The sequence below is a fragment of the Aethina tumida genome, chromosome 5 (assembly GCF_024364675.1).
Source record: "Aethina tumida isolate Nest 87 chromosome 5, icAetTumi1.1, whole genome shotgun sequence".
Classification (NCBI taxonomy): domain Eukaryota; kingdom Metazoa; phylum Arthropoda; class Insecta; order Coleoptera; family Nitidulidae; genus Aethina; species Aethina tumida.
In genome coordinates this window covers 10,213,744-10,239,631 of record NC_065439.1, presented here as the reverse complement: position 1 = coordinate 10,239,631, position 25,888 = coordinate 10,213,744, and the positions used below count along the sequence as shown (strand labels likewise).

At 31.5% G+C, this 25,888-nt stretch overlaps 2 protein-coding genes across 5 annotated transcripts; both read left to right on the top strand.

The window, feature by feature from the left end:
- Positions 1-8,212: 8,212 nt before the first annotated feature.
- LOC109595936 (echinoderm microtubule-associated protein-like CG42247) lies at positions 8,213-19,511 on the top strand. Of its 2 annotated transcripts, none has more exons than XM_020011370.2 (15): positions 8,213-8,629; positions 14,164-14,349; positions 14,399-14,753; positions 14,904-15,042; positions 15,456-15,605; positions 15,659-15,830; positions 15,882-15,977; positions 16,499-16,636; positions 17,042-17,173; positions 17,230-17,358; positions 17,413-17,833; positions 17,900-18,082; positions 18,132-18,227; positions 18,283-18,397; positions 18,448-19,511. In XM_020011370.2, the coding sequence occupies exons 1-15, from the start codon at positions 8,285-8,287 to the stop codon at positions 18,599-18,601; spliced, it is 2,811 nt and encodes a 936-aa protein (XP_019866929.2). In that variant the 5' UTR covers positions 8,213-8,284; the 3' UTR covers positions 18,602-19,511. The 2 variants fall into 2 exon arrangements, with proteins under 2 accessions (XP_019866929.2, XP_049823774.1); XM_049967817.1 differs by lacking the exon at positions 8,213-8,629 and adding an exon at positions 12,504-12,587.
- A 22-nt stretch (positions 19,512-19,533) lies between these two features.
- On the top strand, positions 19,534-21,364 carry LOC109595946 (uncharacterized). 3 transcript variants are annotated; one of them, XM_020011380.2, is made up of 4 exons: positions 19,534-19,681; positions 19,957-20,509; positions 20,557-20,667; positions 20,721-21,364. In XM_020011380.2, the coding sequence occupies exons 1-4, from the start codon at positions 19,614-19,616 to the stop codon at positions 21,321-21,323; spliced, it is 1,335 nt and encodes a 444-aa protein (XP_019866939.1). In that variant the 5' UTR covers positions 19,534-19,613; the 3' UTR covers positions 21,324-21,364. The 3 variants fall into 3 exon arrangements, with proteins under 3 accessions (XP_019866939.1, XP_019866940.1, XP_019866942.1); XM_020011381.2 differs by lacking the exon at positions 19,534-19,681 and adding an exon at positions 19,732-19,908; XM_020011383.2 differs by lacking the exon at positions 19,534-19,681 and adding an exon at positions 19,768-19,903.
- Positions 21,365-25,888: the final 4,524 nt, after the last annotated feature.

Sequence of the window (25,888 nt, the reverse complement as noted above, 5' to 3'; positions counted from 1 at the left end):
TTTAAATTCTGTAGATTTTTAATATTTCTTCAAAGTTTTTTTTCAATGTTTTATATTAAATAAAATTTTAATAATTCATAATTGAATAGAAATTTAAAAATAAAAAAAAATTAAAATTGGCACTTAAAATTTGAAATTTCTTAATGTTTGAATTAAAATTAACATCAATCTGGTTTTCACATCTATTGACACTCCAAACAACAATTATATGCATGTTTATATGGATTTTTATTATTCAAATATCGTAATATATTTGAATAATAAAAAACTGTTGTACAAGATCATGACAAAATATAAATACAATTCAATTGAAATAACAATTAATATACAATCACATTATTGATGGATAATATTTGTATTTACTTAAATTTCAATGTACTTGATTTTTAACATTATTTTAATAGTTTGTATTATTATCATTAATTTCATCAATACTTAGAGTTTTTGTACTTTCAATTATTTCATTTTGTTCTAAAAAAAGATACAATAGGCTTATGGTAACTAAAGTAAGAAATGAAAATGTTTGATTCAAATTGATATAAGCATCGTTTAAAAACGGCATCGATTGTCATTTTATATTTTGTAGTAGTGAGTGGACATGGTCATTCAAATAATAATCAAACAAAAACACTATTTCAACAATGCGCAGTATATACACATTGAACTTCTCACTAAACCCATTCAATTTCACTTAGAGATAAACACAGCACTACACGTCAGCTATATAGCTACAGATAACTGCTATAAACATGTCAGTGGCGCAAACACAGAAGATTTCACCCATCCAAAAAGTGTCTAAGGCGCACAGCACACTGCGCGTGCGCCAGTCGTAGCATGTCGGTGACGTGAACCCATGAGATTTTTCCCTACAAAAAGTGGGCTAAACGTATTTTTAATACGATCTTGGAGAGTGGTGATTTAAAATGCTCATCTATGTTTCTTCTTTAATTAAAATAAATAGAAAAAACTGTCGCTTAAGATAGTTTGAATTCTGAATTTTGATTAGGTGAAAAATAGTTTTATGGTTGTTCCACTTTGGCGCTTTATTAATTTATTAAGAAAGGTAACAAGAAATATGAGTATGTCGTACAAGATTTTACTAACAAACACATTAACATAATACAACTTGCCCAGAATATATTAAACCGAAAAACAGGCACATTTATGGTCGATCACATTTATTTATGTGGGTCACTTTTAATTTGCAAAGTTCGGTTGTAAAATAATAAATGTTTGTTGCTTGAGTGCTTGTAAAGTTTATTGATTAGCAAAGACTCGAAACAGAAGAATTCATTTTGCGGCGAGACAGTTTCAGAAAATGTCCGAAATAGCTGTCGAGGTGAGTAATTATTAAATAGTCGTTACTTTAATTAAATGCACGCCCATAAAAACACAACGACGTAAAAACTAAATTTGATTAAAACTTCAAAGTAAAAAACGATACGAATTGATCTCGATTACTGTACCGTAGTATTATAATAACAAAGATTAAAGTTTCGCGTGACGTCGTGCATCAAAAAATAATAATAAAAAAATGTTGGTCAAATTCGAAGTATATTTTGATTTATCACGTGAAGGTGAATGATGCATGGTCGAATTTTGCATTTCCAACAGAAAGCTGAACGTATTAAATTGAAGACGAAACGATAAAATTTAAGCGGTTGGTGAGTTTATTGCGGTGAATTGACGATTTACGTTCGATATTTAAATCCTCGCTGGTCATTTGCGTTGCTTATCGTTGCGGTTTATCGTTTCAGATATACATTTGTCGGACGGCCGTTTTGCATTTCCACATAAAAACTCTTACTTTCAACCATGCATCGGTCGATATCGAAACAAAACACATATTTCAAGAACCATATATTATTTAAAATCTTCAGTAGATACTTCATATATTTATAATCTTCAGATTCTCCGAAATATCTAGATTATTTAGATTCAATTAGTGCTGCTCTGACGGTTTACTCCCTACTCTACTTGATTAAAAAAATAGATTCATAAGAAGAATATGATTTTTTATTTTTCTACCGAATTATGAACATGTATATTTTTTATGAAATTTGAGATATATCCATTTAAGGGGGTGATTAAATTTTCTATAAAAAATTTGCTAGTATGATTTTTTCATAAGTAAAACCAAGTAGGTTTTGGTTTTACGACAAAAACGTAAATTTTTCATATATTTTTATGCTTTACAATTGAAAAAAAAAACAATTGTCAAAATCGAACATCGGACTCTTTCAAATAGGCCACACTATAGATAGATTACCTGATTCTGAACTTTAATAACCGCTTTATTACATTTCCAGTCTCCCTTTTATACTATGTAACTATAACATGTGGATTGGAAAGTCTTTGATCATACTGAATTTTGAGAGAAACATCATGTATGACATAGACAGTAGGAGATTCCCACTACGAAACAAATTTGCAGAGTTTTAATGTCTCTGTCTTGCACAATGTCTCTCTTACAATTCAGTAGGATCAAACACAAATTCTTTTTATGTGCTAAATTTTTTAAATTTTGTTTGTATCCTATAGACTCTTAATGTTAGGTTAATCAAAATATTAAAATTCTATAGATACTCTAGAAATCTTTTAGATTTCTTTTTAAATTTCTTATATTTTTATTATATTTAAATATAAGTTAATAAGATGTTATGGATTGTTTTAGATTCTTTAGAATTCTAGAATGTATTAGATTTTTAGATTACGTAGTTTTATAAGATTGTTTAGATTCTTTTTATTCTCTAGATTTTTATGTTTTTTAGTTTCTTCATATTTTTATATATATTTTTGGATTCTCTAAATTCTTTAGATTTTTTGTTAGAATTTTTATATTATTTAGTTTCTATATATTTTCTGAACTCCTTTGTTTAAATTATTTAAATTTTACATATTTCTTAAACATATATTTTATTTAAATATATTTTTTATATGTAATCTAATAATTTCTTAATAATGATTTGCTAACATTTGCTAAACAATCCCAACAAATAACTATTAATTATTTCAACCTAATTTAGTTAACACTTACCATTAACATAACTTCTTCCACTAATATAACACTTATTATGAACAAAATATAAAGAATCAAGGGAATGTAAATAAACTACAAAACGTACAAGGAAATTGGTGTAGTTTAAGCAAATCTGAAAATTGGAGAGATGAGGGTATTTAATAAATCTAAATTTTTTTTATATGTAAATCCCTCATCTCTCCAGATTCGATATATTCTTTATTTGTTTAGCCTTTTTAGTTGTTTAGATTCTTTTTATAAACTAGATTTTTTAAATTTTATAGTTCATTTTCATTTTCTTTAGGGCGCTTAAATTTTGTAGCTCCTTTTGACGTGTTTTTTAGATTTTCTGAATTCTTTAAGCCAAAGAGATTTAAGATCAAAAATAGTTTTTATCTATTCTTTAGTTAGTCTTATAGATTCTATAATTGTATTTGTAAATCGACAATTTTCTTTTCTTATTTATATCGAAAATCTTGTTGTAAATGGTAAAAAAAATACTGTGAAAGCTACAGCTCTTAATATTAATATTAAGAGGTGCCGCATCGTAAATTTTAATTTCCCAATAACACGGAAACGGTGTTCTCTTGAATTTTGAAATTTTTTGACTCCCGTTAGAGATAATATTTCAAAATGATCAAAACAGATTTTTATAGAAAATTTAGCGCTCTACAAAAAATGTCTTTTACAGTTTTTTGATATATTCATTTTTTCAAAAGTTATTTAACATTAAAGTTGGACTGATTTAAAATTTTGACATTTTTTTCTGACGCAACCATCAACTTTATGGGAAAATTTTATATGACATTTTATGTAGAGAATTCAATTTCCTATAACTTATCTCTGTTATCTGCAGAAAACTAAAAATTTTATTAAATAAATGTCATTTTACTGCTTAAAATTAAACATTTTATTTAAATAAATAGATTTTTACTAAAAAAATTCATTGTTTATTATTATCAAAGTAATAATTTTTTTCTGTATTCACTTATAACTAGCAATAAGTGTTGTAATTGCTCTTCATTTTTCGTGAAACACGTATTGTATTGTTCAATCAATGCAACACCACGCTCCGCCACATCATTTATGACCATTAATTTCGTAAAAAAATTACATACATTCTTCAAAACTTGCATCACTAGCCCAAGAATTTACATCTTTATCAATGAAAAAAATTGCCAAATTGTAGTAAAAGTCTGTTAGTGTAACGATATATACTACTTTGTCGATTTTTTTGAAACAGTCTAATATATAGATAAATTTTACTCACATACTCACTGTTCATAAGAAGTTCATTTAAAAAAAAAAATATATTATAAATCGACTACTTATGCAACAGTGAGTATGTAGTTAAAATTTGTCGGAAAAACACCTTGTATAGAAAGTTAAAAAGAACGGTGTGCTAAAATAGAATTTGGCGGGCCAAAGCTTGCATTCAAATCAATGAGAACAGCTTTTTGTAGCTCTATTACAAGTGGGCTTTTTATGTAACAATGAGTATGTGGTTAAAATTTTTGGGATAAGTAGTGAAACATTTTGTATATATATATAACATGCTTTGCATTCCCTTGATTCTATTCATACAGAGTTTTTTATTGACATTTTTATATATTTCATATTCTTTTAGTTTTATGAATTATTTGATATATTTTTCTTTCTTCTTAGATTTTTAGATACCTTACTTACATAAAAATGATCCAAATTACAGTAACATACATTTGTAAAATAACTGTAATTAATTAAAGTAAAAAACCTGTAACATAAAATTGGTAAATAAACCACTTATTTCAATTAACACTCGAATCAATCATGTCGTTCATTTTTTCCACGTCTCGCCAATAAAGACAGGTCGAGAAAAAGTGTCTTTGGTGAACGCACCCCCGGGCGCGAAGGGAGCCGCATGCGCGATAACGATCAGTTCGCAACTGCGGCGTGCCGGTATCCGGAAACACCAATCGGGGGTCGCGAAAAGAGGGCAACCGTCCCCGACCGCCATTGGTCAATGACACCGTGCCGCCGTCCAATCCCCGAACTTCGGATTATTGACTCCTGGCGGCGCAACAAGTTCCGGGGGGCCGCGAACGATCAGGGGGTAGTTGAAGTTTCGCCGGCGCCGCAAACCGGTGGCGGCTCGCTTCTCGCCCGCATCCCGGTTAGTGACCTATGCTAATCGGTGTTTTTCATGTGTCTTTTGTCCTCAAGATTGTCACATGTAGTCGGTTCGATGTTTACATTTATTTGTGGATAGTTTTTTAATTTGAAAATATGGTAAGGATTTCAAAAGTTTACATAACTCTATACTGTCTATATATAGATTGTATTCAATTGAATGAATTTTTAAATTGTATAGTATATTAAAATATTTGAAATTTGAAACTGAAAAAATATAATTTTGAATGAAGTTTTATCACAAAAATAATCATAATTATGGTAGATATTCGAAAGAAGTCTTTAGCTTGTCTACATTAAAATTTTAATGTAGACAAGCTAAATTTAACCCTTAAAATATATTTTCAAACTAACAACTAACTAATTCTATAATAAAAGTCATTTAGGAAATATTAAATATTCTAAGAGAATTGATTCAAATCATTTATGTTTATATTTAGAAATTAGTCTCTAAGACAATAAATATATTAATCAATGTCATAAATTTTAATTACTCTGTAAATTATATTATATTTAGATATTATTTAGATTCACAATATTTAAAAACTATATTTAATTTTCCAATAATTAAAATAATTTTAGTAAATTGGATGTAATCAATTTAAATTAATTAATAATTTTTATATGTATCCGGATATTGGTTTTGAACAAATCTTTCAAATATGTATTAATAAATGTCACATTTAATAATTCCTTAAAATACATTTTTAATGTATTTTAAATTGTTAATTAATTAAGTTAATTTTTTTTAAAACTTTTTATAATAAGAAATATTTTTGTAAAATATATTAAATATTTAGGGGAAATATTTCAAATAAATAATACATAAATATTAATTTTAATATTTGTAATAATAAACATTTTTTAGGAATTATAATAAATAATTAAAGTGAATTTGAAAACTTTTTCTAAGAAAATAATTTTTAATATCGTATTTTAAACAAATATTTAAAAACGATGTTTTATGTTTTTTGTATTGCTTTCTATAATACAAACTATTTTGGAAATATATTAAATACTCAAGTAAATTACCATTTACTTTAATTAATTTTAGGACATTTTTAGGGAAATTGTTTTATATAAATAATATATAAATATAAATTTGAATATTTGTAATAATAAACAATTTTTAGGAATTAAAAAGTACTTAAATGAATTTGAAAACTTTTTCTAACAAAATAATTTTTAACATATCACAAACTCACAAAAAATATATTAATAAATGTAATAATTTTAATAAACAAAATATTGTAATATTGTATTTTAATCAAACGTTTAAAAACGATATTTTAATTATTTATTTATTTATTTCAAAAGCTTTCTAAAATATAAACTATTTTCAATAATATGTTAACTACTGTAATAAATTGCTTCAAATAATATGTATGATTGTAAATATATTTTTAAAAGAGTATCTCTAAAAACCATTTTAATTCATTTTTCAAATATATTTTAAACTACAAAATTGCAAAATGATTTATTTTCTTGGGGGGGGGGGGGGTCATTGAAAGTAAGTTATATTTAGTGTTTCAATGGAGTAATTTGATATTACATTATTATAAACAGATATAAACTAAGCTTCTCTAAAAATAACGATTGACATAAACACAGAAAAAGTATTCTAATTTTTGTATCATAACTAAAAATTTGTAAATATTTTAATATTCTGATGTCTGTTTCCCCCAAATTATTGATTTAATTTTCATGTATAATTGAGCAATTTAAATTCTTTAAATGTTTTTATGCAAAACATAACATTGAATACATATTTTGATACATCACAATATCATATAAAATCTAACGTTTAGAAATTAAAAATGTCACATAAGATTATCATATGAAAAATACTGTAATATCATAATTTTTGTGTCGTGTTACGAACTATTCGAGTTAACAAGGTCCGTATTCCATACGTGTCAAATTTGCAAGCTCGCTAATAAAAATGCAGCCATAAAAATGCAACCTATAACATTTAAAAATAATCATGCAATTATCGAACGAATTTCACATTTAACACGCACTTTTATGCTAAGTATTTTTTAAATTAAAACTGAAAAATTATCAACAACATACTATAAAATCTTTTGTCGAAGACATTATTTTAATAAAAATATTTATGCTAAATGCTTTGTAATAATATTATTAATAATTTTTCTTTTATAATTGAGTAGAAATTGTTTCTCCGAAACGTATTTGAAGAAATTGCATTGGTTCACTTTAAAATGTAAAACCAACTAATAATTCAAAACAACCACTGAATGTCAAATTTAATTATTCTCGCCGGTTGAAACAAAATTTCGTATTTGCATACCGCATTTAAACCACGCAACACGTCAATAAAACATTTAATATTTAAGAAAAATGAAACCGTGTCGAAATAAACACGATGAATTAACAAAGTTCACGGTTCGAAAAGTCTCTAGCGTCTTTCTCTAAAAGGGGGTAAATGTGTCAACGAACTGTACGCGTGTGACTGAAGGGTGATTTGCACATGGCCTAATTATTAATTACAGTGTTACCATTGTTGTTTCTGATTTATAACCGCCGTGTTTATAAGCCATTGTTACACGAGTTTAAAGCAAAAATAGTCCGTTATTATCTATAAATACCGTTTAGTCCTTATCAGATGTATTTAAGATATTAAAAAGAAATATTTTAAGATTCTTAATTATTTGAAAATTTATGTATTTATTACAATATTGTCTATTATTTGACCAAGTTTAGAAGGAAAATTTTATATTATTAAAAACTTACAAATGTAAAAATTTGTCCATACGAGATTGATTTAAATCAAGGAAAACAGTTTCCTGTAAGCTCCCCATCTTGTTGCAGTCGGTGGCTCCGTCTCGCGCGAACAGCCGCATGCAGCAGTACGAGGACGGCGGCGGCGCCGCAGCGGATGACGGGCCGGCCACACCGGACGGCGCCGCCGAAGAGCGGGACGCGTCCACGCCAACGCCTCGCGGCGACAAACCGACGAACCAGCGCAGTGCGGCGGCAGACGACGCTGCCAACGGCGTCGCACCGGACTCCGAGGACGACGCGGACGCCGGCTACTGGAGACGGGCGGACGCGTCGAGACCGCCGTCGCCACCGATGCCGGACAACGCGAGCGACGCTTCCAGCATGATGCCGCCGGCGAGACCTAAGAGCCGCGCTCAAGAAGCCACCGCCTCCAGGTACTCGAACTTGTCGTACTGGAAGGCTAGACGAGTGGTGTTCTACAAGAACGGCGATCCCTTCTTTCCCGGAATCGAGTTCAGATTTAAGCCGGGAAGGGACATTGTGAGTCTGGAGTCGCTGCTGGATAAACTCTCCCTGAGGATGGATCTTCCACGTGGTGCCAGGTATATTTTTTCCATGGATGGCGACAGGAAGTACAGATTGGACGAGTTGGAGGATGGTGCATCTTACGTCGTTTCTTCCTACAAAGCTTTCAAGGTAAGTTCAACCTTAAAATTACTTCCACGTGGTTTGTTTTAGCACGATAATGATCTTTGCACGTCAAACTATTGTTTATTTCCCATGCTTGCTATTCCTCTAGACTCAAATTACGTAGAATTTGGCAACAGGTTGTAATAACAATGAAAAAAGAACAACAACTAAAACATAATGTGGGGGAGAGAGAAAAATGTAATAAGTTAGTTAAACACACCCTTTAAAAGTGGGAGTCTCGTTGTCATTGGAAACGATGATAAATACGATGATAGTGACTTCAATGATAGCTGAACAATGTATCCATTTTAATACTTGTGAATAAGGTTTTTTCTTGATTATTTAAAATATTAAAACACAAAATGTAATTGACTTGCATTTTCTTTGTTAACGCTGTAAATAATTAAACAAAGCACCATTTATTTCTTTTTATCGTGTGTCCAACTTGTCAAAAATGTAATGTTTAATTACTTTGTTGATATAAAAGGTTTAACTAACTATGATTAAAAATACAACACACAGTAATTTTAACTGAGTTAGTTAAGTTAATATTTTTAGAACAATTACGAATTTTATTATTTTTCTTGTGTGGCTATAGAAAAATAAAAGAGTCGAGGTGCGTGCATAAAAGTTATCGGTTGTAAGCAAGGTCACGTGCCGAATCGCCAACTGACCCCTTAATCAGCTGTTCACAATCTATAATACATATTACTACTAGACACCCTCTCATGGAAAATAGGCCATTCCCTCCATTAAAATCAACTTTATGAATCACAAAAATCAGTCTTTGATACAGTTACAGGAAAGCGTTAAACAATTTCAATGAGGAAAAAATGTTATAAATTTCTAATAAAAGATGATATTCATGTTCATGTTAGTTTATTTATGTTCGGAATAATGTTCTAAGGAATAATAATGTATTGGTGCAAGATTTTAATGGTATTGGCCGCTCCCAAAAATCGAAAGCTCAATCGCATGTCCGATAAATATGATTAAAGACCATTAAAATGATTATTAGAAAATATTATATGCGAAGTTAAAATTATTAGTAAAATGTGAAGTAAAATGGTGAATGCGCCAGGAAAAATCTACAACTTACATAAAAAATGAACCAGTCTCTCATTAGAAAAATAAATGGAGTTGAGTTTAAAAATAATTAAGTAAATGAAAGGCAACATTGATGTTAACCTACATATTGTGTAAAGTTAATTGCGGCATTTTTCCAGACCGCCTTCTTAAAATCGGTGTGGCACACACGAGGAACGAAAGTGAATTCGCCAAGTGTTCCGTATTTACTTGTGTACAGTATCGATTCGGCTCGTCCACATGCAAAGAGTACGGTTCAGTCCATTCTTACTCTTGAATATTCAAACTTTACCTCCCTGATTTTTTTACATTCTATTATTTGTTTCATTTTATCGAATCGGATTTTATATTGTCCTGTTCACAATTATTATGTTAACACGAGGTCGAAACAAAACCAGGCCGCTGATAAATCACACATAAATGATAAGTTGTCGTTTATAATAATAATAAAAGAGTAAAGATGTGAACTTAAACCATAATTTTCGGTTGATTTCTTGACCTCGTGGCGATTATTTTTTCCACGATTTATTTCGACGCGGTGTAATATAGAACGACATGCGAAAATCTCCATAACAATTTGCATGTTGTGCCTTGAATTAATAATGTCATAAATATCAATGCTAATATTAAAAATATACTTATGTATGTCACAGGAAAAACAACAAAAGCCTAATAAAGCTACTTAGACAAACTTATAAAATCTTATAAAAACTTACGATTATAAACTAATTCTTCCAATCACATAAATAAAAATTTATTTAAAATACGAAAAAATCTTCATTAGTAATAGTACAGTAAATTTATTTTAATTTAACTTCACTAAAATCTTAAGTAAAAGAACAATTCAAATGAAAATGCTTAAAAGCAAGATGTAATTTCGTAAAAATTCAACCAACCTTTTGTATTTCAACTTTTAAAGTTTAACATTAATTATTAACTTTTAAAGTTTAACATTAATTATAAAATTCGTCTAAATAAAAAAGTATTAATATTATTTCTTTAAAATCGGGATATAATGTACTTTATAACTCATAAATAAAAAATATTTTTCCTTTGATACAAACAATTAAAAATACATTAATTAAGCGTTTGAAAAATTCATTTTTTTTCCATTATAATATCAAGAGATTTATGCTCAGTACGTAATTTAATGAAGTTTCCATTAAAAACGATAATTAGCACGTAACGGAAGCAAAAATAAAACAAAATCTCATAAATATTTACGAGCACCTTTTAAATGTGACGGTAAATAAAACCACTCTGACAACATTATTCAAATATCACCTGGAAAGGGGTAGGTGGAAGTCCTTGTTGCCTTTCCATTGAGTCCTTGTCCAAAAATGATTTTTTCATAGGTTAATTGTGTCAGTCGCTGAATTAATTTATTTATGTGATCGTTTATGTTAACGCGAAGGTTGTTAGTGGTTTCTACTGGAAAATGTGTCACAGATTTGTTGATTCGAAGGACAATTGCTCTATTTTAAATTTGCCCGTTTTATAACAGTTGTTTCAATTAGATTACTTTTTTCTTTACAAAATATTATTCAAATATTACCTGAAAAGGGGTAGGTGGAAGTCCTTGTTGCCTTACCATTGAGTGCTTGTTCAAAAATGATTTTTTCATAGATTAATTGTGTCAAGCACTGAATTAATTTATTTATTGTTGTTTCAATTCTATTACTTTTTTCTTTATAAAATTTTATTTGAAGTAGTTCTGAATTTTTAAATTTATACTTAAAGATTTGTGTTTGTTAAGATTTTACACAACAGATTCTATTTTAATCTGGCATGAAAAACAAGTAAAGAACGATACTGACCTCTTAAAAGGGATCGAAGTGTGGGCATTAACCTTGAGGAGTAAGTGTATCTTTTAAAACGTTGTTTTCTAATCAATTAAATGTACTTTAAGGAATAAAACACGAGCGAATTCGACATTTTTACAACATCTTTGCTTGATTATTTTGATTCAAGATTAAAAAAGAAATATCAATCTAAACTAATCATTGTCTTCCTATACGCGGGAAAGAAATGAAAGCACATGATAAACATGCAAGTTTTCCGTTGTTTACAATCGTGATTTAGTCTCGCACAATAAAAAGCTCATTGAACAGAAAACGTTATGAATTATCGCAGCGAAAGCGTAATTGTGATTGATGTGAACTTTCGATTTCTTTTGCTAAACACTAAAAATCAATAAAGGATAAAACGTTTTATAGGAAATGATATTTTTCACACAGTTTGCTAATTATTCGTTTCCTGTGGTGCACTGGAATTGATTTTTCTTATTTATGAGGATGTGTTGCACTTTATTATGCACATATATTAGTACGAACGCCGCACCTCTTAACAATTTTTCACATTTATTACTTGGCAAATTGGCACGATATAATTATATTGATTTACAAAACAATGACGACTTTTTATTATATTATTATTGCTTCAGTCGTATAATATAGTAATTAGAGTCAATTAAGATTTATTCTAAAATTAATATAAAAAATGACAAAGAACTGAACAACAATAATATAAAACAAAATTTAATAATTAAAAATTTAAATTTGTGTGTATACCATGTACTAATTTCAACAAACTAAATATTCGATATTTGATTCAAAAAATCAGTCTAAGCGTTGTCAGTGTCATGTCAAAAACATAAAACAAAATTGAATTAATATATATCCAAGAAATGTATAATTTTATTGATATGTTAATGTTTCTTGTCTTTGTCTATGTGAAAATCCTATCCTCGGAGTCCTTGTTAAATGTGAATGTAAAAATTGAATAGTTAAATAGACAAAAATTTAAAAAAAAGTGAAAATAAAAAATATTCTCATGTTAAAACATAATGATATTTTGTAATGTTATTTTTATATCAAAAGTGAGTATAATCAACAACCATTAAACTGTAACTAAATAAAAATTCCACGTTGAGCTTAATTGTCCCATAAACCCCAAAAATAAAGTCCTGTAAGAAATTTACATATTTTGATTCGAGTTAAGATCAAAAATGTATACCACATATGCATAAACGAATTAACATAGTCGAAATTTAGGGCAGTAGGTTGACAAAATCGAGCGATAAATCGAGCGACAATCAACACAACAATTAAATCGTTCAGCTTCACATACATGCAAATGCGAATCGGTTTTTTTCGGGGTCGTTCCGTCCCAAATTTCATCCCCAGGTCTCCGGGTCACGACACGCTCCAAACACTCGAAACTTCGGGGTCCCGTGAAAAGCTGACCTTGGTCAGCCCCGCCACGTTCGTACGTTACTGGCTAATCGCGCCGGAAAATCTGCTGGAGCGTTTTTCTTTCGCTTGCCATTCTTGTGGCGCGTTTGCGGCGAAACGGTTGCACATTTTTCGGTTTCGGTTGTTGTTTTGCATGTCGTTGGTTTCGGTTGCATTTGTTCGAACAGTGGAACGCCAATGATAGATTTCGAGTTTGATGACGATACCACCTTCGCTGTTGTCTCCGTACCGAACATGGTGATTATTAATTGTTTCTTGATTCATATTCTATCGATTGCTTCAATCGTTGCGTCGTTGTTTGCTGCTTTCTGTCACTCTTGTAATCTTTCATGCTTCATAAATCCTTCATAAGTATAATTTAATTATTATTAAATCAGCAATGACTTTTTTCACTTATTAATGCGTTGTCAATCACAATCATTTTAATAAAAAATTCATATTATTAAGTACATTATTTCAAATAATATTTGAAATTATTTTATATTTTCTATACTAAATTTAAAATATTATTTTTTTTATTTTCCTATACTAAACTAAAATTAAACGTCCAAAGAAATTAGCAACGACATTTTCTCATTCATTAATATTTTATAAAACAATGATTTTAATAAAATTATTAATCACAATCATTTTAATAAAAAAAATTATATTATTAAGTACATAATTTAATAATATTTCAAATTATTTTACATTTCCTATACTACGACTTTTCTCATTCATTAATATTTTATTAAACAATGATTTTAATAAAATTATTAATATTACTCAATTTGTTAATTGTGTATTAAGATGATTAATTATAATTTATTTTAACTTAAATTAACTCTTCTACCCTAATCCAATCCAGACTAATTCAAACTAAATAAAAAGTTAGTAACGATTATAATTATAATTTAAGCATAGTAAAATATTAAAATAATTAGTATTCATACCAACAAATAATTCTTGGTAAAAGGACAAATTAGCAATTTTTAAATCACGCCGCAATTGTACATTATACGCCAGTTACACACAAATTTACATGCGTATTCGTGTCAGTAATTTCTTTCCGATTTTCCCCCTGCATATATAAACCAGGAATAATTATTCTAGTTGATATTCAAGGATAAACGGCCATTTACGGGCCAATTTACTTTATTACAACTTAATGAACTTTCCTAACGAAAATCGAATAACTTTTTTTTATTTTTGCTATCACAGGCGGCAAGTTACGGCAAGAAAAACGGCATCTGGTACGCCGCCCCTGGAGGCCAAGGCTGGAGCAAGGCCACGAGTCGGAAAGCTTCGATAGTGGAGACCGACGTTCCACCTCCCGGAGGCGGTAATGTCAAACCGAGTTCCGGAAGGGTAATCAGGATCATCAACAACATGGACCACACCGTCCAGGTACCATTTAACATCAGAATCACTTAATGTTAACTAACAACGATTCTAGTGTCGAGTTTTGCTGAACCTCCGGACGTCACAACCGTTCGAAGAAGTACTAGAGGATTTGGGACAGGTTTTAAAGATGAACGGGGCGAAGAGAATGTACACGGTGTCCGGACAGGAGGTTCGCAGCTTCTCGCAGCTGCGCAACGAGTTCGCGGACGTGGATACATTTTATCTGGGAGTGGGAAGTGTTGGTGGCGGAGGGGTGAGCAACGTTATGTTGTCACCGGTGCGGAGGGCGAGGGGTCGCGCTCCCCAAACGGCCATCGTTGAAGATTTGAGCAAACAGAGGAGAGCTAGGAGCAAGAGCCGCCCCCGAGCACTTTACGCGCCTGAAAGCGAAATCGTACGAACCAATGGTAAGAACATACATAGAATTTTTTTTTCTAGTTAACCATCGAATCTACTATATGTTAGAACTCTTCTTAGACTTAAAGCTTTCCTTCTTTCATCTTCTTTTCAAATATATAGTAGACAAAGAGTAGTCAAGTAAGACAAAAATGTTTTAGATTATACTTTATTAGAAGTTCTGAAAGAAGAACCAGTAAGAGTGACCATAAAAGGCTTAAGAAGAACTTTTTATCCACCAATTCATCACGCACCAATGGATAATAGCCCACCTGAAAAGAAACTTCAGTTGGAATGGGTGTATCCTTTTAAATAACAAACATTCAACTCGGACAGTAATTTATAAACCGAAGTAATTATATTTCCTTTCAGATTAAATTTGCATACAATTACAATGCAATAATTCAATCAGATCTAATCGAGGTATTTAATGTAGTCATTTTTATCAAAGATCTGGATTTATGCGAAACGGTTTGACGGATGAAGAGAAATGTTTAGTGCGAGAAAGTGAAAAGTGCATGTTGGCTTGCAATTTGAATGGTTAAATGGAAAAAGGCGTGTCAAAAGCAGTTTTAATCGGTCAGTAATGATTGTGCCTGCTCCTTGACCAACTAAATATAGTTTGCGTTTATGAAATTGTGTTTTTAGTCTGTGCGAGATATTTATTGGTTTCAAGGTTTTTCGTAATTAAACTTTTCCTTAACGAAACTCAGATACGGATACAGAGGAACGGATTCTAGGAAAAATTTATGGGTTCTTCCGACGGGAGAGCTGCTTTATTTCGTGGCTGCGGTTGCTGTAATGTACGACAGAGATGAAGAATCACAAAGACACTATATCGGACACACCGAAGATATTCAATGGTAACTATTTAATTCCTCGCGTCATTCTTGGTAATTACTATTTGTTTTTGAAGCATGGACCTCCACCCTTCGAGAGAAATGGTAGCGTCCGGCCAAAGAGCGGGAAGAAACAGAAAAACTCAGGCTCACATCCGAATATGGAGCACCGAAACTCTTCAGACTTTATACGTGTTTGGCATGGGGGAGTTCGAAGTTGGAGTTGCAGCAGTTGCCTTCTCACAACTGGTAACTATATCACATGAAATGTTAAAAAAATAATATTTTTCATTATTTTAGAACGGCGGAAGTTATGTTCTGGCTGTAGACGCAGGAAGAGAGAGCATCCTGTCGGTTTGGCAGTGGCAATGGGGTCATCTTCTGGGAAAAGTTGCGGTGAGTACGAAGCAATTAATGCTAATAATTCAGGAGGAGTTCAAGGCGGTTTTTGGGCAACGAACGTTTCACCTTAGGTCGTTATGCAAATGGTGGCACGAACGTTGTACTTATGCAGATTTTCATATGTCCAATTTCATATTCCGCATTTTACGAATTTATTTGAATTTTACACGTGCATTTCATACTTTTTTTACGTTCCCTGGATGTTGTTCATGTTTCCATAGATGTTTCAACGACTTCGGGAACCAAGAGGATGTTTTTCTTTAAATTTATTAAACAAAGACGGTTCTTCTTGTTTTTGGTGGCAAGTGCATTTAGTGATTTTCGCAATGTGAAAGTATGCACGAAAGGAGGTTGTTGGCGGCACGTAACCGCATTTTAATAGAGTTTTTCGACGGCGGCGTCGTGTCACCCCCAATTCGACGTCACGCTCGCATGTTATACATATTTTTATTTGTGTGCCACGGAATCTTATCAACGCCATAAGCCGATTAACATGTTAATTAATACGATTGCAGACGTTACAAGAGGAACTGACTGGGGCTGTTTTCCATCCCTTGGACGATAACTTAATGATTACACATGGCAAGGGACATTTGACGTTTTGGAACAGGAGGAAAGATGGATTTTTCGAACGCACCGACATTATCAAACCGGTATGTGGTTATGTATGTATTTCGACATTTAAGTCTCTTTTTTATCATCTGTTTTGTACACAAATGCATTTGAAGCAAAGCAAAATAGAGTGAACTAGAGACTTAAGCAAACCGTAATATTAATAATACTCTTTTACATTTGTAGATTTCTTTAATGTCTCATTAAAATAAGTATAAAAACGGTAACTAAATGTTTCACATCAAACATGTGCTTGGCAAAAATATTCAAACCACTCAAAAACACTAAGCTTTTAGAATGTTCAAAGACACTACAAACAAAAACCATGTTTCATCATCAGCAGACAATTTTCAAAAAATGCTTCTCCAAGTCGAAACAGTCACTAAAATTCATCACTACAAAAATGTTGTAACAAAATTGTAACAATATATTTATGAAATTTCCAGCCCTCGAGGACTTTAATAACATCCCTTCAGTTCGAACAAGATGGAGATGTGATCACAGCTGACAGTGATGGTTTCATCACGATTTACAGTGTAGATGCTGATGGTGCTTATTTTGTTCGAATGGAATATGAAGTGAGCTAGGTTCTTTTTCATATGAAATTTAAACTACTATCTATGTTGTTTTTAAGGCTCACAACAAAGGAGTAAGCGCCCTAATCATGCTATCAGAGGGAACATTACTATCCGGAGGCGAAAAAGATAGAAGAATTGCCGCATGGGACTCGTTACAGAATTACAAAAAAATAACAGACACTAAAGTAAAGCATTGTAAAAACTACATAACAAAAAACATTTATTGTTAATACTTCCAGCTACCTGAAACGTTTGGAGGTGTCCGCTCAATCTACCCGCAAAGACCGGGAAGAAACGACGGCAACATTTACGTGGGTACCACCAAAAACAACATCCTGGAAGGTTCACTTCAACGCAGATTCAACCAGGTCGTTTTCGGGCATGGAAGACAACTTTGGGGCCTTGCCGTCCATCCTGATGATGAAGTATTCGCCACGGCTGGGCACGATAAAAACATCGCTCTCTGGCGAAAAAACAAACTCATTTGGACCACGCAAGTACCATTTGAATGCGTCTCATTGGCCTTCCATCCATTTGGAGTTGCTTTGGCTGCTGGCAGCACTGAAGGACACTTGATTATTATCAATACCGAAACTGGGGTTTCTGTGAATACCATTAGAGTTTGTGGGTCACCGCTGAACTGTGTTGGATTCAATCCCAGTAAGTTTCATATTTTTTTTTTTTTTGTTAATTGTAATTTATTTATGACTTTTTTGTTATAAATAGCTGGAGATTTGATAGCTATTGCTTCACAAAATGGAAGTATATACTTGTTTAGAGTGAGTAGAGATGGGTTCTCGTATAAGAAGTCGAACAAGATTCGTGGATCACAACCGTTAATGCAGATGGATTGGAGCTCTGATAGTAACTTCCTGCAAACCGTCACTGCCGATTATGATCTTTCATTCTGTAATGTCTAATATTTTGTTTTTACACAATCAATAATCAATTATTTTAGGGGATGTTAAGTCTTTGTCACCAGAAAAGAGTCCAATCGCCATGAAAGACGTCAAGTGGTACACTCATAATTCAACAGTAGGTTTCATGGTAGCAGGTACGTTGTGTTAAAGATATTTTCTCCAAAATCTAACCATTTATATGTATATCAGGTGTCTGGAATAACAGATTCTATCCAATGACCTCTATAATCAGTACAGCAAGTAGATCAGCTGCCCACGATTTACTGATTTCAGGAGACACTGACGGTTATATAAGACTTTTCAGGTAATAAGTCATTTCAGATCCATTACATTGTTAAACACTTTACTTTTTAGGTTCCCTTGTTTGAGTCCAAAAGCAGAATACAACGAAGAAAAGCTGTACAGTGGTACAGTAGCGTGTGCAAGATTCCTTTTCAACGATAGGAACGTAGTGACCGTCGGCGGTACCGACGCCAGTCTTATGCTGTGGCAGCTGACAGAGGAATAGCAGAAACCATACGTCTATCTGCCATCGATCGCCAGGACCAGCAACGCGTACGTTCGCAACGACTACGAGGACTCCGACTTCGATTCGGATAGTACAACTTTCGAGGTCCTGAACGTGCGCTATTGAGGCGGGTTACTTTAGTCATTTGTGGCAAGAATCGACGAGTTTTTTTTCTATTGCGGGACTACAAGAAATCTGATTGGAATGCGGTGGATGAAAAATTTGGTCCATCGCATTTTCAACTCATACCAAAAATTTTGAAATATGTCTTCTACTATTTAAAATATATTGAAAAGAAAAAGTGCAATATCGGTAAAACCTTCTTAACAATTAAGATAAATACTTACGTCATGTAACATTTTTAAATAATCACAGCACGATTGAAGAAACCTGAATTTTTATATAATCTTGACAGACTAGTCATAATTTTAGTAAGGTTTTTAGAATTTAATACAGATACAAAAAGTCTATTGCTATAATAGATTGGAATGGTTTAATCCAAAAACAAATCTGATATACCTCAATTTGAAATTCATTTATAATACCTAATGTATATGAAGCTTTGTAATCAAAAAATGGTTTACATATAGACACGTAGATTCCTATTTTAGAAATCAATTAAATAAACATATATTTTGAAATTAAACTATTAAAATTTAATATAATACACTGAAAACTGCCAATAGATTTAGATTAAGATTAAGATGGAAATTTATATTTTAGAAAATAACGCAAACACTTCTTATATGGCTTTAAAAAAATTAATAACAAATTAGAGAATTTAAATGAATTTGTTGTTGTTAAACGTAGTCATTTATGTTGATCTATTTATATTAGTGTGTCACTCTGTGTAACCACTAATATAATTAGTAATTAGCCTGTAATTTATTAAATAAATATTTAAATATTTTATAGTCATTTTATTACTCATTTGACACATGACAAAATGCATAAAAATCCCGGCATTAAATTAACATTATCCAACATTAGAAACGATATATAATCCTGTTACATGGGTTCGGAATTTCTGCGCGATCCTTGCTATTATTACCCCCAGAAAAACCAACAGTTTACTCACAGGTATGCCACTCAATAACTGATTGTCAAAACTACGTTTTGTTGACGTTTTTTTGAACGATCTGCTGCTCATAATTACCTTAAAAACTGTTTTTTTTTTGACAAAATTTAGAAACTTTAATGTGATGACTTTTGGGACGTAATATAAAACGAAACAGTGTAATAATATCCACGGTAGTTTTAATGAAAAACGTATTGAATAAGTTGACAGGACCAAAGAAATTGGTTAGGTAACGTTCCGAAACAATCTAATCAACCCTTCTGACCGTCCGTTGCAGGAAAATCCTGTCGAAATCCTCCATTTCATCGCACACCTTTGTTGAATGCAAATCACAAAGTTCGGAGTCGGAAATGAAGGACGAAGCGGAATCGGATATTACGCAGGAAATGGAGAGTCTCAAGGAGCAAGTGGACAATCTGAAAGCATCTCTTGATGTCCTGCAACGGGACTCCGAACATAAGGAATTGGTTATTGCCAAACTACTGAGGGACAAGGAAAAAATTAGCCAGGACTTGCTGAAACAGAAACGATCCAATACCAGTATTGCACAACAATTGGAGGATGAACGTATTTTTTACTATAAGGAGAAGGAGATGTACTGTCAAGAGATGAACGAATTGAAAAAGCTCAAGCAAAGTTGTAGCGTCTCAACATTGGTTACAGGAGAGAAAACGATTCAAGAATATAAAGATTCAATTGAGCAATTAAAGGAAAAACTTAAGGAAACAATGGAGGCGAACTATAATTTGTCCATAAAATATTTAAGAATGAAAAATACTAAAACATGTCTTAGAAACGAATACAAAAAGTTGCAAGAAGATTATGAGAAGGTTAGTGGTGATTTAATAGAAATGTTTTATTTTTTGCATTGCTTTAGGTAGTAGCTGATCTGAAGGGGAAGATTGAAAAGTTGACCAATGAAATGGAAGAAATGGCTCAAAGTAAACTTTCTTTAAGTACAACAACCAGCAGTAAAAAATATCTACAGGTAAACTACAGTAAATAACTAAAAGAAAGTTGTCAAATCAAGTTTTATTTCAGATCGTGAAAGAGAACAGCTGCCTAATTTACGAGAATTTATGTCTGCAACTGCAAGTGGATCATTTGAGTTCAAAGCTTCAGAAACATCAACATCACGAAATCCGTGAAGAGAAAAACAACCACTTGCAATATATAAAACATGGATCTGCTGAAACGCTTGTAGAAAAGCGACATTACCATCACAAGAAACATGCGTCGGCAGAATCGTTACCGAGCAGACCGCACAACCATAAAGAACGGAAGAAGGTGCGAATCCACGAAGAAACACCTGAAAAGCTGGAAAGACAAAAACCGGTGCGAGTGAAAAACAACGCAACAAAAGAAGGACACGTTGTGAAGATTTACGAGAGGAAGGAACGTCCCGGAGTACCAAACCTTCAAATGGTAGACGAAGATAAAGAAAAATCCTTGATTCACGTACCGGAAAAGGATAATAATACTCAGCGCCTGCATAAAGGACCAAAAACATCTAAAGAAACGGACAAGTTGAATCTTCTTCAAGTGTCTGATGGTATCTCGCAGCTTTCAAATGAATTTGATTACCTGGGTTTCGCTGAATCTTCTGCCACCGAAGTGTTGGTAAACACTTCGAAACCAAAATAAGTCTGTAAACGTGAATTTAGAATAAAAGGCTGATAGGCTAAAGTGAGGAATCAATAAATAGTCGTGTTAAGATAATCACATTTTTATTGTATTGTATTAAAATTGTTATTAATATTATTTTTATTATTTCAAAAGACCAAATACTGAAATTACGTTTTTGTGCAAGTTTTTTTTTATTTTTACTTTTTTAGGATATTGCTAAACCAGTTTTATGATAATGTGAAGAAGTTTTGTGAATTAAAAAGTCCATGTTGAGTTATTTCATTTAATTTATTTAAGTGGACAAGAAAGAATTGAGATTCTAATGATGACCGGTTATGGCGATCGGAAAAGAATCTATGCTGAGATTTGTCATTTATATAATAAGGATCACCGTGATCGATCATTCCTTTAAATATTAGATAAGCAGAATTTACCAAAATAAATGTGAGAACATGAAATTTTAGCTAGCCTTTTGTGTTTTATTAAGATTTTAAAAACTTTCCTCACGATAGCTCATTTAATAGAAAGACGAGTCTAAAAGATAATACTTTTAACAGTAACTTTTGAACAGGACATTCTGTGTGGTAGATTTTACATTGGGAAAAGTATTTTTTCCTGAAAGAACTTTTTTCAGAGGAATTTAATAGAAGAATCGAAATTTGTAAAGAAATAATTTAAATAATTCTAAAAAAGAAAAAATTAAACTATGCTGTTTTCTCTGATGAAGCTATCTTTTGTCTTAATAGTAGTGTAAACAGATACAATATTCAGTATTGGACATTCCACATTGGATGGATGGAATTCATACTCAAAAATGAAATTTATGGGCTGGAATTGTTAATCACCATGTAATTGAAACCTTTTTCGTTGAAGGCACTTTCATAATTCCAAGCCATCTAACATTATTACGAGAAAATCTTTACCCTTGATTAATAGATAGAAAGGAGACTCGCCGGCTATGTTTCCCGATTCATCACCACTCTGTTATTTTATATAGTTGCCTTTAAAAAGTGCGTACAACCATCAACCAGCGAATTTGGAATGGTTGCAAGATCGAATTGTAACATCCTTTAGACAAGTGCAATTCGATTCATTAGATTAAGAATAGAATCAAGATGTTCAAGAAGTTCAATTTCAATCATTTTCAATAAAATAAAATTTTAACATTTTTCTATATAAACATAATAAGAAACCGAAGTAAAAGTACATTGAATACGCTTTTCTAAAATGTGTCGCATTACTAATGTTACCATTTAAAAAATTAAAGAGTAGTCGCCTCTTCCAAAAAGTCACAAATTATCAGTTACGCAATCATCTTACAAATTTATCACCTTGTTGCGTTACTTTTGCGGTACCCTGTACGTTAGTTGTATTCATTGCTTTCAAATTTCCTTAAAATGTATAAGAAAAATTATACAAAGAATACATTGGTGTGAATTAACACAAATTTAAAATTAAACATTTTGTAAAATATTTCATAAAAGAATTTAATTACAAATTTGTGCAGTAAATATTGAAACCCATATTTCAATATTCTATACGTTTACTTGTTTTCACACATTAAAAACAATTCGACTAATACCCGATAATTATGCAAATCTGGTACGCGAATGCACGAGATATCAAGATGATCAACGGACATAACGTGTGCATGTGTCTTTGTTAAATTTGTCCGCCATGTTGAATTTCCATCATATAATCTTTTCAATCATTTTATTATTATTCTTGTTTATTTAAAAGCAATATGATCTCGTAAAACAGTTTTTCTCATGTATAAATTTCAGAGGACCAAATTTATTTTTAATATTGCATCATAATTTTTGTTCAATAATTTTAAATTATTATGTGAGAATTGTTGTTCAGAATTATGCAGTTTTTTATGTCATTTTCCGACCGTTAAGTATTTATTTATGTACTTATTTATATTGTTCATGAGACGTTGTGAAAATAACTCTGAGTTATGTTTATGTATATTATTATGTTATTTGTAGTCTTCCTTGATTATTCAGTTCTACTCGTTCAGAATAGGGTTACTATATTTTCATAATTATTATATTATATTATCATACACAACAAGGTTTCATAATTATTCTAGTTGATCATGTGGCCATATCTTTGTATTTGTGTAAATTCTAATGATACCCCGGTTGGTACCATTTCAAGGGATATAATATTTTAAACGTATGTACTTAGTCAGATTTAGTTGACAAAAGAAATATACAAATATATTTACGTTTTGTGAAACTATTTAACAATACTCTAATAGTACGAATTTATTTTTAGTAGGATTTATATTATTTTACTAAATAACTCACTTTTAATAAGAAGAAAGAAATATTGTACTCTAGAGAAAAAAATAAAATAATAATTAACAAGAAAAATCAAGATCTATATAGTGAAAGCTTAAGATGCTTTCGGAAAAGGGTTTACAATGTTATTAACAAATGAAGCAACATACTCAGCTAAAAATACAATATTTAAGGTTTAATTTAAGTAGAAATTATTTTGATTGCATTTAATTAGGGGTATGTATTTTCTTTATCTATAGTTGTCCGGATTTATTGGTCGACGTTTGTTGGAATTATTTCGTAATGTTTCGCTACCACGAGTGACTAGCATCTTCAGAGGCCTAATTTGATTCATATCACTTTGACATCTGATTTACAACTAAATGACAACTTAGACAATGTTCTAGAAATTTTGTTCTGTTCGTTGGTAGTTCTTATCTCCTTATCGATTTTGATGTTTTTGAGCAGTGCTGTCCATATTTTATCCAGCTTGTATGCTTCTTCTTTTCTGTTGATGTTTCCGTATTTATGAATTTCAATTGCTTCCTTAATCATTCTCTTGTGATATCCAGTTGTCGAGGCAAGTAATTGTGTATCTTGGAATTATTATCTCATTATTTCCATCTAACAGGTCATATTCAGCTACAACAGACTTGTCTGATTGTCCTAGGATGCTATTTCTTTTGTGTTCCTTAATCCTAGTCCATATTGAACGTTTTGTGGTACCGATGTATACTTTTCCGTAAGAGCATGGTATGCAGTATATCCCAGAAGCTGTTTGATGGTCTCTCCTATCTTTGGCAGATCTGAGACTGTGTTGAATCTTCTTTGTTTTTATAAAAATAATATGGATATATATGGGAGAAAAGCTTTACCAATCATGGGCTCACTAGGTGGATCTTTATTATTAGTATGAGGTCTCCTTGTATGTCTTATTTCTGAGCATTTGTATCCGTTGGCCTGTAGTATATTTTCTAAGTGTTCTTCTGTGTGGCACATATCCTTTTGGATCGTTCGGTTAGTGTTTTGATGATTCGTTGTTTTTGACTAGGATGATGGTTAGATGTTTATGTAGATACCGGTGTGTGTAAGTTTTCGGTATACTGTATGGTCTAAATGTACACCCACTTTTTTTACCAGGACATCCAAAAAAGGTATTTCGTTCTCTTTCTTCAATTCTTTTATGAATTTGATATTTTTATGTTGAGAGTTTGGGTATTTTAGAAATTGATCTAGTTTTTCTTGTCCATGTATCCATACCATGAAAAAATCATCCACGAAACGATACGAAACAGAAGGTTTGTGTTTGGAAGTCTCAATCGCCTTTTGTTCAAACTTTGCTAACCCTTCAGTCTGCTTTCAGTAAAGCACGTACGGAAAAGATTCACTATATCTGGAGGGAATATTTCTGATACCATGTTTAAGGAATCTTTGACAGGAACTTTGGTGAAAAGTGATCGTCGTAGTCTGAAACTGACCAATATATCTTCTACATCAAGATGTACTTAATCCTTTCAATATCTCAACAAAAAGAGTGGAATCTTTGATAAAGGTGTTTTCATCATGAGGTAGTAGCAATCTGGTAAGATACTTAGCTAAGTTATATATTGGTGACCCAGGAGCACTAACGATAGGCCGCTTGAATAAAAAAAACACCCAGTCAATCTATCTATGAATTACATAATTATACCCATCAAATTAATAACTCGAGCTATTAATTTAATTAATTAACAAAGATCTTTGTTTTTCAGAAAATAACAGATTAAATTTAGCAAAGATGTAAAAGATTTTACAAAGGCTGTTCAAAAATATTATTGTTGTGCCTTTATTATATAAGGTAAAATAGCATTAACCCTCCCTGGCAAACTAAATAAACCGAATGTAATTTAAACGGCCTATTTTTAGGAGACTTACCTTGTTACCCTCATATTTAAATTTTATTCAATTCCACCTAGTACTTCAAAACTTATTTAAAAACAAACGATTTCCGAGTGCGTCCATTATGGACCCGTATCTCCGTAAAGAAGGCCGTAGGATAAAAAAAATTATAGGAACTTGTCCTATTATTGCCGAAAGATTCCCCACATATTCTGGGACACTCTGCATATTCCTAACCCAACATAATCGATAAAAATTGTGTTCTTTTTTGTGTCTGTAGATCCCATTTCTTCAATATAATCATTTTACGGGTAATATCAACAAACTACGAAGGCGTAAAAGGGCTGTTATGTTTTAAACATTTTTAAATATGTATATATTAAAATTTAAATTAGAATTTTTTAAACTTAATGTGTA